The sequence below is a fragment of the Ovis aries genome, chromosome 7 (genome assembly GCF_016772045.2).
Source record: "Ovis aries strain OAR_USU_Benz2616 breed Rambouillet chromosome 7, ARS-UI_Ramb_v3.0, whole genome shotgun sequence".
NCBI lineage: Eukaryota > Metazoa > Chordata > Mammalia > Artiodactyla > Bovidae > Ovis > Ovis aries.
The window spans coordinates 41662913-41678509 of NC_056060.1; the positions used below are offsets into that span (position 1 = coordinate 41662913).

Below are 15597 nucleotides of genomic sequence, written 5' to 3' on the forward strand. Positions count from 1 at the left end.
ACCCCAGAGGATTCTACTGGTTAATTAACCATATAACACAAGGCCAGTTTCAAGGACAAGCAGGAGTGTTACTTGGAATAATGGCATACATAACATGATTAAATCCAATAAACAAAGCTGTTCCAAATCCAGGAAAATTTCCCGCAATACATCCACAAGAGTTGCAGTAGAGATTCCTTTTTGAAACACAACAAAAAGCATAAGACAATCCGAAACAATCTCTTTCATCTTGATCCTTCAAGAACTCAGTGAACTTGGGGAACCGGGTTTGCGTCTCTTTATGTTTTTTCAAATCTCAAATTGAGAGTAACATCCTCATCTTTCGTTCCAAATAAAGCAAACAAGTACAATTAAAAGGACAGCAGCTCTTAACCACTCTTGGTCATGGGATGTTATAAATTCCAAAGAGAGGAACTGCTAAAGTAGAAAAAGGAATCACCTGATACAAATAACGAAACTTCTGCCGGGAAAAGCATTGTTCTACATAAGATAATGTTTGTGCCCAAGCCACTTTTTAGACTGCTTACAGATAAAACTGAAGAGGAGGGATTTCACAGGACTTTTAAAACCACGATTATCCATCAAAAAGTTTTCTTATGCAAATGTCGGAATGTCAATATACTTTCTGGTCTCCCGACTTCCAGGAAGCATTTTTCCATGCTAAGACAAGAACATTTTCAAGTGCAACTCCCCAAGCAGATTCGAACTCCCCTGGATACCACAAATAAGCATGAAAACAGCCTTTATACCACAAAAAAGTACAAAGGTAGTTTGCAAAGGTGTGATTAGTTCTGCTTGTTGGAGCGATTAGAGCAAGCAGTGAATAGAAGGTGCCCTGAAACCGAGCACACTGAACCACGGCCGCGGCATCTCCAAGATGCAATGATAAAAGCATCCTGCCCCCTCCTCATACTCCCCAGAAAGTGGCCTATTCCAGGAAGCCCGCTGACCGCAGGAAAAGAGTCCGGCCGGCCTCACCTTATAGACGTCCCCGTAGGTGCCGCTGCCGACCCTCTGAACGAGCTCGTAGTCCTGCTGCGGGTTCCGCCTCAGGATGTCGGCCCCAGGCCGCAGAGGGGCCTCCATCTTCACTCAGGGCCCGGCCCCCGCCGGCTCTGCCCGCGGCGCCCCGATTCCCGCTAACGAGGACGAGCGGCGCCGCTTCCCAACATGGAGCCTCTGCCCGCAACTCCGCCTGCACGAGGGACAAGCAGAGGCTACAATCCCGAGCGGCCCAGCCCCTTCCCTTCCGCCCGTCCGGGGACCGCGGACCAGCCGGCCTGGAATTGTCCCTGGCGCCCCGCCGCCGCGTTCCGGCCGCGGCCCTTCCCCCTCCCAGGCCGCCCGCGAACTGCCGGACCGGGTCTGCCCGCCCGCGGGCGCTCGGGGTCGGCAGGATACCTCAGGGGGGCGGCCCCGCTCTTTGTTGAGCGCCGCGCCCGGGACCTACTTCCTCGCCCGCGCCTGCGTCCTGCTTCCCGGCTCCCGCCGGCCGCTCCAGGTCCCGCGCCGCCACCGCCGTCGCCTCCCGCAGCACCGCACGTCCTCTCGCGGGCGGCCGAGGCGCGTACCGTCGCCGCCGCCGCCGCCGCACCACGTTCCCCACCCGGGGCTGCGTCACCGGGAGACACGTTCCCGGCCAGCGTGGGTCGGGCGCCCAGAGGCCCGCCCGAGCGCGCCGGCCGCGGGGCCAGAGTGCCGCCCTGAGGCCTGCTCGGGACACGACACTCTCCCGGCCGGGCCGCCGCGCCCCCTCGCCCGGCGCGTCCCTCCGGGCCGGGCTCTGCTCCCCACCCGCGGGTGTTAGGGACGCCCCCGGTGCATTCGTGGGCGGACGCGCCTCGGCTAAACCGCCCCCTGCTTTGTCAGGTAAACTTGGAGAGTGACGGGTAGCGGGAGAAGGGTGGGCACGAGGGAGACGGGAACGCGGCCCCCGCCCAGTTCAGAGAAGGTACGTTGAGGGCACTGGGCCAGGAGTCAGCTGGCAGTGGGGCGCCAGGAAAGGAGGTGGGAAGTGCCAGGTTAACTAAATCGCGGCACACCCTACTGCACCGTCCTGTTTTGCAAATCATTCCCAGTGGTACCAGTTTGAGGCTTCCCTACACACCTGCGCAACCTGTCTTCTGTGAGTTTTCCCGAGACATTTCTGAAAGTCTGAATTCCTAGGAAGTCTCAGTGGCCAGTATCCCAGTTGGGCACACGCGGTGTCTCAATGCGGATATTGCTCCTTTATTTGAGTCAGGAGCTTTGCAGAAGCTGAGACAGAATTAGGGACCACAACCTGGTTCTGGTTCTACCGCTTCCTCAGTATGTGACCCGGGACAAGAAAGACGTCGGATTTGGCAATATCTCCCTGTCTGCAGCTTGAAGAGGATAGGGTTTTGCCTCTGACACCCAAGAGAGTGTTTATAAAGCATCTTACAGGATTATAAAGAGGGTTATCAAAATATGAGGTTTAAAAATATTTCACAATGTACAAAATATGGAACAGGAGTTTAGGGAAGTAATTTGGCTGGTATTTCGCAGGCTGTTTGCGGTTTCAGTTCTGGTCTTGTTCTGAAGGTAGAAATAACCTTACCAGTTTGTATACTGGCAAAGTTATTTCTAGAGCCCCGTGAAGGTTTGAACAAAAAAGCCAGTTTAACAGTTGGCCAATGCATTTGAAAAATCACAAAAGTGCAAGTTGTGGATGTTGCCTTGTGGCTTTGAATATCCAATTCAATTCCATTCTTGGCAGTGTACTCCTTGTTGGTCATTGTAATCAATTGCATAATGTAGAAATTCAATTCACACCTTAACAGGACAGGGAAGATATGTATTTTCTTGTGCTCTCTGCACAAAGGGCACTTATTTAGGGAACATAAGTAAGCTCAGACTTACATGTTCTATGGACAAAGCCTATGTGTTTGCTGCATTGAAAAAATTGTTGAAGAACAGTTCCTTCTTTCAAAGCTTCTTGGCACTTGTTTTGGTGGGCAAATACTTTTGGCTTCAATGACTTAAAATCTTTTCAAATGTTCTATTGGTATCCTAGTACTTATTTACTGTCATAGATTCTTATTTTTCCCTTTGACCCTATAAGCATTAATCCTTTTTCTAGTCTATAATTTATTAATACTTGCATTACTCCTCAGAGAATTTGAGGCAGAATACAGAAAATGCATTCTATAACATAAGATAAAAATGAGGAAATAGGTATGATGTTAAAGAAAGGAAGAATGGGATACCAGAACAATACAACAAATTGGCCGAAGCAGAAAGTTTTATAGTGTTTTTGAGATCATAATAAACCAGTTGATCAAGAGAGAGGTGCATCTTTTCCTGTTACTAAGAGTTTAAGAAAACTTATCTCATGGGCCTTCCTAAAGTGGAAACTCTGAATTCCCTCTTTGAAACAAATATCTTTCTGACAATCTTTTAGGCATGTTATTCTTGAAACACAGTGTTTGATATGAATGAGGCAATAAAAAGTTTGAGGTCATAGGCTTCATCAAGACCCTGAAGTGCCATACTTTATGTTGCCAGTAATGGCAGAGACATACGCTTTGACCATCAACCCAGAGCTGGATAGTATGGAAAAAGTCAAGATTCTATGTGGTGATTCAGAAATGTCTGCCATAATCATTACTTTACTCATAATACAACCATTCCAAGGAAAAAACATCTGCTTTATACTAACTTCAAGAGAATTTAAAAAATTTTAAATACTAGTTAATTTTATCAAGGTCAGTGAAGTCATAGCTTGTGTGTTAAATATTACATGGTTAGTAAAGAAATTCACATTAAATTTCTGTAAAATAAACATAGTGCATAAATTTAATTTTACATCGTTAACAATTAAGCACATGGTTTCAAAATGGAAGGTTACATAACAGTAAAAAGTTGTAGCTTACCCAAGAGTTTCTTACAGACCACCAGTTTTTACAATGCCAGGGTATTGAATAAGATAAATATAACTTGATATGATTGTCATGTATTCTTTGGGTCTTAATATCTGACATGTTTTACTGTTACCTACCTTATATGGTTTGCTCTATGCTTTTTAGCGTTTTTCCCTTCTTTCAGAGTTTTTTTTTAGTAAAATGCTAATTATAATCTCTGGCCTCTGGTTTCAATTTTAGCCAAGGATGAATTTTTTTAACTGGGGGACATAGGGACTTCCCTGGCAGTCCAGTGGTTAAGACATCGCATCTCCATTGCAGGAGGCACAGGTTAGATTACTGGTTCCTGCATGCTGCACAGCGCAGCCAAAATATAGGGGAAAAAAATCAGGGGGATATAAAATTTTTTGACTTCTACCTAGGTAAGTTTCACAATTTACTAACCAAGAAAGAATGGCTAAGTAAAATCCTCAAGTGTGACCAAAAAAACATAAGGACAGTAACTTAATATGAAACATGTAGACTTAGGCATTATAATCTGATGAATCTTCCAACATAAGCTAGTTGCAAAATGTAACGATGTAGTTGAGCTTTATAGGTTTGTTAACTATAAATCAATTAAATATTGGAAGACATTGGCTACCATCATGATTTGTATTTTCAAATAGTTAATCTTAAACGATTCTTTCTGTTACTAATGAGATTCAGTTATCTGTTGAGGCCAAAACTATGTTTTCAAAGTATAGAATTTTCTCTTTTGTTCTAGAGAGCAGTAGAACATGCATCTCTTTCAGTATCAGTATCTGGTCATTATGATGGGCGTTTTAAAAAGAGTTGAGGAACCCAGCGCACATCTTTTAAAAAAATCTAGTTTGAATTGATTATCTGATGTGTAACCTTGATCCCCAGGGTGGTTTTTAAGTTTATATGAGAATTGATAGCAGGGTTCCTGTATTCAGCTCAGTTGAGAGACAACTCTTGGCTTGCTACCAGGGCTTGGCAGATACTGAACACCTTGACTACAGGATTCTAAGTAATTTTGTGTTATAAACTGCTCTTTAGATACCAGGTATTTTCTGATGACTCTTAAATTGAATAGGGGCAGCAGAATTCCATTGTCGAATGGAAAGGTATATACTAGGGAAGGCTGAGCTGGTCTGGAAGGCACGAATAAGGTACATGGACTTGTACCTGCTCGTACTTCTTTGCCACTGTTTTTTGAACCGTATCTTTGGGCTCATGGTCATTTAGCAGAAGAAGGAAAAGCTTGGGCCTGGTTTATTAATTGCCTGGATGATGTATCAGCACCAACTAGAAGCATAGAGCCACTGAATTATGGTCCTACTTCACAGTGAAGTGGTCCTGCAAAACAGAGATGAAGAGAAATTTTTCCAGAGGGCACAGTTTTGAATAGAACATCTGGTTGTCCTCTGTGTTAGGAATGAAAGATAGCCTGAGGTATGGCTCTGTTCTGATTTATGCAGAGTAATTAATAAGTTGGCAATAACTTGGAGAGATCAGAAATAAGGAAATCAGTGGGAGATACATTATGAATGGAATATCAAAATTGGCTCATAGTGTGAAAATATCTGTAAACCATTTGACTGCCCATAAGAGGGCATCCATCCCAATAATCAGATATAAAAGATAATCTGTCCTATGAATGTCAGTCAGCCTCTACCCAGTCACCCTAGTTCAGTGGGGCCATGTGGCAATAGGAATGGAGGCTAAAGGGAATTCAGTGGCATGGACTTCCGCTTGCCAAGGGTAATAAGGTTACTGCCACTATGCAGTATTTAACTTGCTTATAGCAGAGTCACTTGCCTTTGCAGTGACCCTTGCTGTGCTGTGCTTAGTCATTCAGTCATGTCTGACTCTTTGCAACCCCATCAACAGAGGAGCCTGGTGGGCTACAGTTCATGGAGATTCTCCAGGCAAGAATACTGGAGTGGGTTGCCATGCCCTCCTCCAGGGGATCTTCCCAATCCAGGGATTGAACCCAGGTCTCCCACATTGTAGGTGGATTCTTGACCATCTGAGCCATGAAGAAAGCCCAAGGATAATGGAGTGGGTAGCCTGTCCCTTCTCCAGGGGATCTTTCTGAACCAGGAATCCAACTGGGGTCTCCTGCATTGCAGGCGGATTCTTTACCAGCTGAGCTACCAGAGAAGCCCCTCAGTGACCCTTAGTAAGGTACTCTTCCCTGGACAGACCAGTCAGTCACCTGGTGGCAGTTTAATTAAACCAAATCCTTTTGCTTATGGAGGGATGAGCAATTTATCGTCATGGGGTAGCTATGTATGTATGTACATACCTATAGTACGTACATACATAGTCCAGATACAGGCTTACTGACCCTTTGGGTCCTGGGTGTTATGTTTTTTGAACTCAAAGATATGGTTCGAAAAAAAGGTGGCAAAGAATTAGAAGCAGAAATGAAAGTTAGTCTATGTACTTTATTTGAGCCTTCCAGACTAGCTCAGGCCACCCCAGTATATACCTTTCCTTTTGACAATGGAATCTGCTGCCCCTGTTCAATTTATAAGTCATAAGATAACACCCAGTGCCTATAGTCATATGTGTACATAGTCCAGATATAGGCTTACCGTCCCTGCTTGGGAAACTTCTACTATACCACAATTCATGGACTATTTCATCACCATGTATCGCAAACAACATTAAATTTGAGCAGGAAACTCATGGGAAGTATGGCAATGGAGTCGTGCATGAAGTGAACTGATCTTACCTCAAACCTATCACTTAGAAGCAGCTAGTATGATACCACAGAGGACAGTCATGCTGAAGGATCAGTTGGCCGAGGGATAACCCTTATGAGGATGTAATACAGGATTTAAGTCAGTATCCAATACATATTGCCATCTACCCCATATTCAGAATGCACAGGCCTAGGAACCAGAGACATGGAAACTCGATGGACATGAGTTTGAGTAAGCTCCAGGAGGTGATGATGGACAAGGAAGCCTGGTGTGCTATAGTCCATGGGGTCGCAGAGTCGGACACAATCGATTGACTGAACTGAACTGAGGAACCGGGGGTAGAAGTAAGTAATTATTAGGAATTATTATTATTCCTAATAATTCAGTTGAATTTTTGTCCATACAACTTTGACTCTAAAACACTGGGTGTGATGGATCAAAGGCTCTAGTGTCCAAGGGACAGATACTTTCCCCAGGTAACCTAGTCACAGTTCCATTAAATAGGAAGCTTTTTTTGGCTAAATAATATTCCATTCTATGGATATACCACATTTTGTTTATCCATTGATAGCTATTGGCATTTAGGTTGATTCTACCTTTTGGCTACTAAAAGCAATGCTCTTAGAACATTCCTGTGCAAGTTTTTGCATGAACATATACTTTCATTTATTTGGGGTTGGAATGAAAACTGACCTTTTCCAGTTTCGTGGCCACTGCAGAAAACTAAGATCATGGCATCTGGTCCCATCACTTCATGGCAAATAGATGGGGAAACAGTGGAAACAGTGGCTGACTTTATTTTCGGGGGCTCCAAAATCACTGCGGACGGTGATTGCAGCCATGAAATTAAAAGACGCTTACTCCTTGGAAGGAAAGTATGACCAACCTAGATAGCATATTCAAAAGCAGAGACATTATTTTGCCAACAAAGGTCCATCTAGTCAAGGCTATGGTTTTTCCAGTAGTCATGTATGGATGTGAGAGTTGGACTGTGAAGAAAGCTGGGCGCTGAAGAATTGATGCTTTTGAACTGTGGTGTTGGAGAAGACTCTTGAGAGTCCCTTGGACTGCAAGGAGATCCAACCAGTCCATCCTAAATGAGATCAGTCCTGGGTGTTCATTGGAAGGACTGATGTTGAAGCTGAAACTCCCAATACTTTGGCCACCTCATGCGAAGAGTTGACTCTTTGGAAAAGACCCTGATGCTGGGAGGGATTGGGGGCAGGAGGAGAAGGGGACAACAGAGGAAGAGATGGTTGGTTGGAAGGCATCACTGACTCAATGGATATGAGTTTGAGTGAACTCCAGGAGTTGGTGATGGACAGGGAGTTCTTGGCGTGCTGCGATTCATGGGGTCCCAAAGGGTCGGACACAACTGAGCGACTGAACTGATACTTAAATTTGTTGAGGGGGCATATATCTAAGAGTGGAATTGCTGGGCCATATGGTAACTGTAAATTTTGAGAAGCTGCCAGACTGTTTTCCAAAGTGGCTATATTCCCATCAACAGTGTCAGTTTCACCAGCACTTTTTATTGTCTTTCTTTCTGATTATAGTCATCCTGGTTGGTATGAAGTGATGTCTCATTGTAGTTGTTTAAATTTTGATTTGCATTTCCCCAGTGACTAAAAATGTTAAATCGTCTTTTCATGTGTTTCTTGGCCATTTGTATGTCCTCTATGAAGAAATGTCTATTTAGATCCTCTGCCCATTTAAAAAAAATTCTGTTATTTGTATTTTTACTGTATCATACTGATACCTCAGATTCCAATTCAACACCATAGGGTTCATTCTATCCTTCCCCTTTCCTAATTATAACTTCATCTCCAAAAGCAAGAAATCTGGCTCTGATTATCCACCATGTATTGACTCAATTTTAGAACATACACAAATAGTTTCAGAATTACTGACCCACGTATGTCCTAGAAGAAAAATAAATTATGAACTAAAGAACAATGCTTGTGTACAGTTTTTGTCTTCAGTCTTGTAGTATATAATCAAAATACTATTTTCTATAGCTCCTCAGGTTTAGAAAATGCTTCAGTGTAGTTATGTTATTCATCTGTAATATAGTTAGTTTCACTTTTTTTTTTAAACTGTTTGTAATTCCACTTTGAGTTCCTTCCACTCCTCTGCCCATATCCTGATTGATTTTAGTTACTTATTTATTTTGGAGAATGTGAACCATTACTATGGTTCTAACAGTGTGGGCTACATAAAAAGGTTCCACTTAGAGAAGTATCAGCCCTCCTAATCCTTTCCACCCTATTCCCATTCTCCCATTGCTTCCATCCTATTCCCACCTGTCTCCTGTAGATAACTGATCTCATTGGTTTCTGGTTTACCCTGCATTTCTTTTGCACAGATGAGCAGATATATTTTTTTAATATCCTTTTCTTTCTTATATGGTAGGTGGAATATTTGCTTTGTTTTTTTTTCCATTTGATAGTGTATTAATCTGGAAATCAATATGTATCAATTCATAAAGATCTGTGATTTTTTAAAATATTTATTTATTTTTGGATGTACTGGGTCTTTGTGGCTGTGCAAGGGCTTTTCTTTAATTGCAGCATGCAGGGGCTACTCTCTCATTGTGATGCACGGGCTTCTCATTTCAGTGGCTTCTCTTGTGGAGCGTGGGCTCTAGACTTGAGTGCTTCAGTAGTTGCGGCTCATGGGCTCAGCAGTTGTGGTGCTGGGGCCTAACTGCTCCAAGGCTTGTGGGATCTCCCTGGACCAGGGATTAAACCTGTGTCCCCTGCTTTGGTAGATGAATTCCTAACCACTGGAACACTAGGGAAGCCCCTGTGTTCTTTGCTATCACTTCAGTTCAGTCACTCAGTCGTGTCCGACTCTTTGCAACCCCATGAACCGCAGCACGCCAGGCCTCCCTGTCCATCACCAACTCCCGGAGTCCACCCAAACACATGTCCTTCGAGTCGGTGATGCCTTCCAACCATCTCATCCTCTGTCATCCCCTTCTCCTCCTGCCCCCAATCCCTCCCAGCATCAGGGTCTTTTCCAAAGAGTCAACTCTTCATGTGAGGTGGCCAAAGTATTGGAATTTCAGCTTCATCATCAGTCCTTCCAATGAACACCCAGGACTGATCTCCTTTAGGATGGACTGGTTGGATCTCCTTGCAGTCCAAGGGACTCTCAAGAATCTCCTCCAACACCACAGTTCAAAAGCATCAATTCTTCGGTGCTCAGCTTTCTTTATAGTCCAACTCTCACATCCATACACGACCACTGGAAAAACCATAGCCTTGACTAGATGGACCTTTGTTGGCAAAATAATGTCTCTTCTTTTTAATATTCTGTCTGGGTTGGTCATACTTTCCTTCCAAGGAGTAAGCGTCTTTTAATTTCATGGTTGCAATCACCGTCTGCAGTGATTTGGGAGCCCCCAAAAATAAAGTCAGCCACTGTTTCCACTGTTTCCCCATCTATTTGCCACGAAGTGATGGGACCAGATGCCATAATCTTAGTTTTCTCAATGTTGAGCTTTAAGCCAACGTTTTCACTCTCCTCTTTCACTTTCAGCAAGAGGCTCTTTAGTTCTTCTTCACTTTCTGCCATAAGGGTGGTGTCATCTGCATATCTGAGGTTATTGATATTTCTCCCAGCAATCTTGATTCCAGCTTGTGCGTCATCCAGCCTGCCTTTTCACATGATGTACTCTGCATATAAGTTAAATAAGCAGGGTGACAATATATAGCCTTGATGTACGCCTTTTCCTATGTGGAACCAGCCTATTGTTCCATGTCCAATTCTTACTGTTGCTTCTTGGCCTGCATACAGATTTCCCAGGAGGTAGGTGAGGTGGTCTGGTATTCCCATCTCTTTAAGAATTTCTCACAGTTTGTTGTGATCCACATAGTCAAAGGCTGTGGTGTAGTCAATAAAGCAAATGTAGGTGTTTTTCTGGAACTCTCTTTGCTTTTTCGATGATCCAGCGGATGTTGGCAATTTGATCTCTGGTTCCTCTATCTTTTCTAAAATTCTTTCCTATAGCTGCATAGTTTTCCATTTTGTGAAGGAAATGGCAACCCACTCCAGTATTCTTGTGTAGAGAACTCCATGGACAAAGGAGCCTGGCATGCTACAGTCCATGGGGTCGCAAAGAGTCAGAAATGAGTGACTATCACTCATATTTTTCTATGTATGGGCATTTCACTTATTTCCAATATATTACAATAACAAAAAATGCTTCAATAAATTACTCTGTATGTATTTTCATACTGTTGGAGGTATTTCTTTAGAGTAGATTAAACTTAACAGTTTTGAAAAATAAACATGTTCTAACAGTGTCCACTGAAAGAGTTTAGAAACAGTGAAATTCCAGCTAGCAGTGAACACAGCTAGCACTCAGATCTTGGTTTCTAAATTCCTTTTCTCATTAAAAGCAGCCTGAGTTTCTTGGTGGAACTAGTTCTGAGGCAGGAAAAATACCAGGGAAACTTGAAACATTTTCTTGTGCCATAAAACAAGGGAAATGATGAAAGACAAATAGAACATGTCACAAGGACACAGGTGTTAACTTGAAGGGGCTGCTGCTGCTAAGTCACTTCAGTCGTGTCCGACTCTGTGCGACCCCATAGACGGCAGCCCACCAGGCTCCCCCATCCCTGGGACTCTCCAGGCAAGAACACTGGGGTGGGTTGCCATAATTTGAGCGTTACAAAAGAATAATGATGGTTAAATAATAAAGTTTTTCTTTAGATTACATGAATTCGTGAAGTGGATAGTGGTACTTAACAAACAAAGGTGGGAGAGGAAATGCCAGCTACTAAATGTAAAATGTAGAAGCAAGGGTATTTTAAAATCTGAAGTTGATTCAGGCAAGGATGTCAGTGGATGCTGAAAACCATTGAATACAAAATTCTTGGCCAAGACATTCACACAGTCTCAAGTATTATCTCACAGATTACTTATTAACAACAGGAAGAAAAGTTTTTTAAAAAATAAATCCCTTCTTCAATTAGGAATAGACGTTGAATTGTATATATAACTTTTGTGGGTAGAATCTACTGTACTCTTTTGTTGTTTTGGTTTTTTAAAAATACTTGTATATTTGGCTGCGCTGAGTCTCAGTTGCAGCACTTGGGATCTTTCAGTTGTGGCATATGGGATCTAGTTCCCTGACCAGAGATGGAACCCAGGCCCCCTGCATTGGGAGTGCAGAGTCATAGCCACTGGGCCACCAGGGAAGTCCCTATTGTACTCCTTTCTAATGGGATTCACCTGAAAGGGATTATCAGGCTGGAATGTGAGCTGAGAATTATAATAAAGAAATATAAGAAAAGCAGAACATGCTTGTTTTTGTTCAGTAATTTGGTTTGTAGGTATGGAGTGAGATAATTTCTATCGTCCTATATTGGCTTATTAGTGTTTATGGAATGCAACTCTGTTGAAGACAGTCCCCTTTAAAACCATGATGTAAACTTGGTTTACAGTGTTCTGAGGTCATAGAACAATTAACTGAAATAGGATTGCGTAAGATTTGGCAGTGGTGAGTGAGAGAGTTTGGTTTTTGACATACTGATTTTGAAGTGTCAGTAGGAAAAAAAAGTGAAGCTGGCCTTAGGCAATTACAGACTCAGCCCTGGAATGATGATTTTCTTTCCTCAAGAAAGCTTAAGACTAGATGAATAGATTTGGGAATCAATAACATAGATAGAGATCCTGTCTGAAACCATCATATAGTAAATTACGTTGAGGGAACACAGTGAAGAGTGGCTTATAATGAGGGAATAAACAGAGATCTAGGATCTGGTAATTATGAAGCTAGCAGTAATCACCCACACAGAACTGATCTGTGTAGAGTATAGTCAACAGCCAGATTCAGGAGAAAAGTGAGTGAGGAGGTGAGGAATGGGATGACAGTATCTTGAGGGTCAGGTAGCATGAAGGAACAGTGTTTCTAGGACGCTGAAAATTAAATTGATAGGTAAAGAGGAAGGAACTCGTGAAAAGAGAGTGATTGAGAATATTTATTAAAGTATTTATTGCCTTTTGCTTTCTATTCAAAATTGTTTGCAACTTTATTGCCAAGGCTATTCCATAATATGATGTATGACTTAGAATATTTGTTAATGTAACTCCATATGATAGCTCTGTAAAACAAGTGGAAATTTTGCCCGTTAGACATGGAGTTAGTTACAGATTATGATAAATCTCCAGCTTTTATTTGTCTTGATCTTTTTGTTTGTTTGTTTTTGGCTACACTGTGCATCATGTGGGATCTTTGTTCCCTAACCAAGGATGGAACCTATACTCCCTGCATTGGAGGCGTGGGTCTTAACCACTAGACTGCCAGGGAAGTCCAACTGAGAGGTTTTAATATGGTGGTTTAGTCACTAAGTCACGTCCGACTCCTGGTGACTCCATGGACTGTAGCCTGCCAGGCTCCTCTGTCCATGGGATTTTCCAGGCAAGAATACTGGAGTGGGTTGCCATTTCCTTCTCCAAGTCTTGATCTTCTTAATCTAAGTATACTATACCAATTTTAAAAGACAGGCCTGTTCAGTATACAGGTACAAAAATGCATGATACCCTATTTACTATCATGACCTTGCTTTTAAATTAGGGAGGAAATGATGCCTGATAGATAAATTAAGATTATTTTAAATTTTCATCCATGTAAATGTTGCCAGCATATTTCTACTCATATGTAACTGGTTGAGGAAACAGGTTTTTGAACATGCAGAATCATGCAGTATCTTGGTCTGCGTAGTTCTGACTGTAGAATGCTGTTAAGTTCTTTGAGAGTGTATAAGGGGGTGCTGTTTATTTGTATGTGTTTTCCATCGAAAATGTTGCAGTACATTGTCTGTCACTGTCTTCAGGCTCTGGGGGTGGGCCAAGGTAGGGAGGGTGTGACGCTGGTTTTTGTGTGAACTCCGGCTTGTGATGCTGAGCTTGGTTCATCCGCTTTCTCCTCCCTTTTCCTCCCCACTCCTTCCCACCAGCGCCACAGCAACATCCTCAGAGTCTGAGGGAACTGCGCCCAGCGAGGGCACAGAGCCTCCCACCGCCAGCAACCTGCAGCCGGGAGAGGAGCGAAAGCACTGACAGCGCCTCACCGCCACCAGTCCGCGGACCACCATGGCCAAGAACCGCAGGGACAGAAACAGTTGGGGTGAGTAGCATATGGTGACTTCTGCAGCCTGCACAGGGACTGGCCCTCCGCTTTCGGCTTCTGGCAACGAGGAGGGCTGAGGGCTGCTCGGCGCCAGCGTCTAGGGCTGGGAGATGGCCACAGCCGAGCGGCTCCCAGTTGGGCGGGAGGAACCGTGGCCAAGCGGTACCCATGGAAGCAGCATCTCTCTCGCTGTGGGGCGAAGGGGCGAAGGCTGCAGCCACACGCAGGCCGCAGACGCCAGCCTTTCCCCCGCCCCCATCCCCCATCCTCCTCCCAGCATTTGGACAGCACCCACCCGGTCGCCTCAGGGGACTCGATGATTTATTTGGCTTTAGCTAAAGGAGGTTGGCAGGAAGGGGTGAGGCCGGGCAGGGGACTGTGGTGAGGGGCGTGGAGTGGAGAGCCCCCACCCCTTCCCCACGAGCTGCGAACTCGCTGGCCTCGCAGGGCTTGGACTCCTGGCTGGCGGGCAGCTTTGGAACAATGAGGCGGAGCGCGCCGGGACCAGGTCTGGGCGTTGCAAACACGAGCGCCGCGGCGGGAGAAGGGGCGCCGCTGGGGAATCCCATAGCATCGCAGCACTCCTTTTAATCCGGGGGTTGGGTAAGGAATTTGGGAGAAAGGGGGGTCAAAGTTGTGGTTTCCAGCCTTCTGCCCCACCCCAACCTGGTGCCCATTCAGGCCAGCGCTAAGGGTGGCATTGTTCTTAGGTTTTACCTTTTGGAGATATTGGGCTCATGATTCAGCACCAGGCCGAGGGGAGGGGGAAGGAGAGACTAGGCCCAGGGGGTTCACGCTGCCGCGAGTGGGTGGGCGGCGCTCACGCAGGCGGAGAAGAGAGAGTGCAGTGATTCAGGAGAAATGGCAGCCCCGCCCGCTCTGCTGCTCCAGACTCCGTAGTGTGGGCAGGTTGGGCTGCTTTTTCCTCTTTGGGCTCCCGACTTCTTCCAGTCACAGTGCCAAACTCACTGCCATCTTCGGGCATTTTATTATCAGCACCAGAGCAGACTTCAGACCACTGTGGCATAGTGGGTAGAGGAATAGTGTTTGTTCATTAGCTTTGAATTGTTACTTGGAAAGTTAACATACACTAGGAGTTCAGAGCTCTTTCACTGACTTTCTTCAGTGTCTCTGATAGCTCTTCTGTAACTGTCCATCAGATTGAGAGGTATAAATTTACATTTTAATTAGTTATTTTGGTTACCTTTTATGAAAATTGTGTATCTTTCATCAAAAGATCCTATTTTCTCTTGCCTCTGATTGGTCACAGGACCAATTTAACTCCCAAATAAGTGAAGTCTACATTTGAGGGATTATCAGAGGTTTATGGTAGATGTGGGGGGCTGGCGCAGGGATATCTGTCTTTAGTTATCTGAGTTTAAGAGAAAGCAGTTCCATTTTCTGGTATCTGATATCACCAAATCCCAGTTTTAGTAGCCATAACTATTGCAATGGCAGCTTTTGTTTGCTTCTTCTGAAATATGGGTAAACTTTTTCAGAACACTCCTTCTCCTCCCTTTCCCTTGGCCTCCAAAATAGGAATTTTTTGAACACTCACAGTTCAGGTGTGTATGTTCAAGTCAATTTTGGTCTTAATCTCTGTACACTCTTGACTCAACCCTATTAAGAGACAGGCATGTGAAAATTTATTCAGATGACTAAAATTTTTCTTCTTCAGGAAGCTTTGGATCATAATTTTTCATGTTTCCTTTGGTTACAAATTTCTCACATAGTGTTTTTTTTCTTTCTTAGGAATGTGGTTCTCAAATGGGATTTGCATAAAAATCACATTGGGAACTTATTAGAAATGCAGATTCCCACATCTTCCAGCCAGAGCTTGAGCTTTTGAATCTGT

At 44.0% G+C, this 15597-nt stretch overlaps 3 protein-coding genes across 4 annotated transcripts in view; 1 reads left to right on the forward strand and 2 right to left on the reverse strand.

Annotated features, from left to right (window-relative positions):
• The window catches only part of MAP4K5 (mitogen-activated protein kinase kinase kinase kinase 5), a 114413-nt gene extending 113232 nt beyond the window's left edge, over window positions 1-1181 (reverse strand). The window contains exon 1 of the mRNA XM_027971724.3: window positions 979-1181. Within this exon, the coding sequence (XP_027827525.1) occupies window positions 979-1086 (108 nt within the window). The 5' untranslated portion in view covers window positions 1087-1181. The remainder of the gene's footprint in view (window positions 1-978) is intronic.
• Window positions 1086-13707, reverse strand: LOC121820086 (collagen alpha-1(I) chain-like). The gene is made up of 5 exons (XM_042253122.2): window positions 13567-13707; window positions 2282-2417; window positions 2108-2162; window positions 1402-1857; window positions 1086-1195 (listed from the first exon to the last, which is right to left on the reverse strand). The coding sequence occupies exons 1-5, from the start codon at window positions 13705-13707 to the stop codon at window positions 1093-1095; spliced, it is 891 nt and encodes a 296-aa protein (XP_042109056.1). The 3' UTR covers window positions 1086-1092.
• ATL1 (atlastin GTPase 1) overlaps window positions 13588-15597 on the forward strand; it is a 78488-nt gene continuing 76478 nt past the window's right edge. For both annotated transcript variants that reach the window (XM_027971738.3, XM_042252312.2), the window contains exon 1: window positions 13588-13739. In XM_027971738.3, coding sequence (XP_027827539.2) covers window positions 13706-13739 — 34 coding nt within the window. In that variant the 5' untranslated portion in view covers window positions 13588-13705. The remainder of the gene's footprint in view (window positions 13740-15597) is intronic.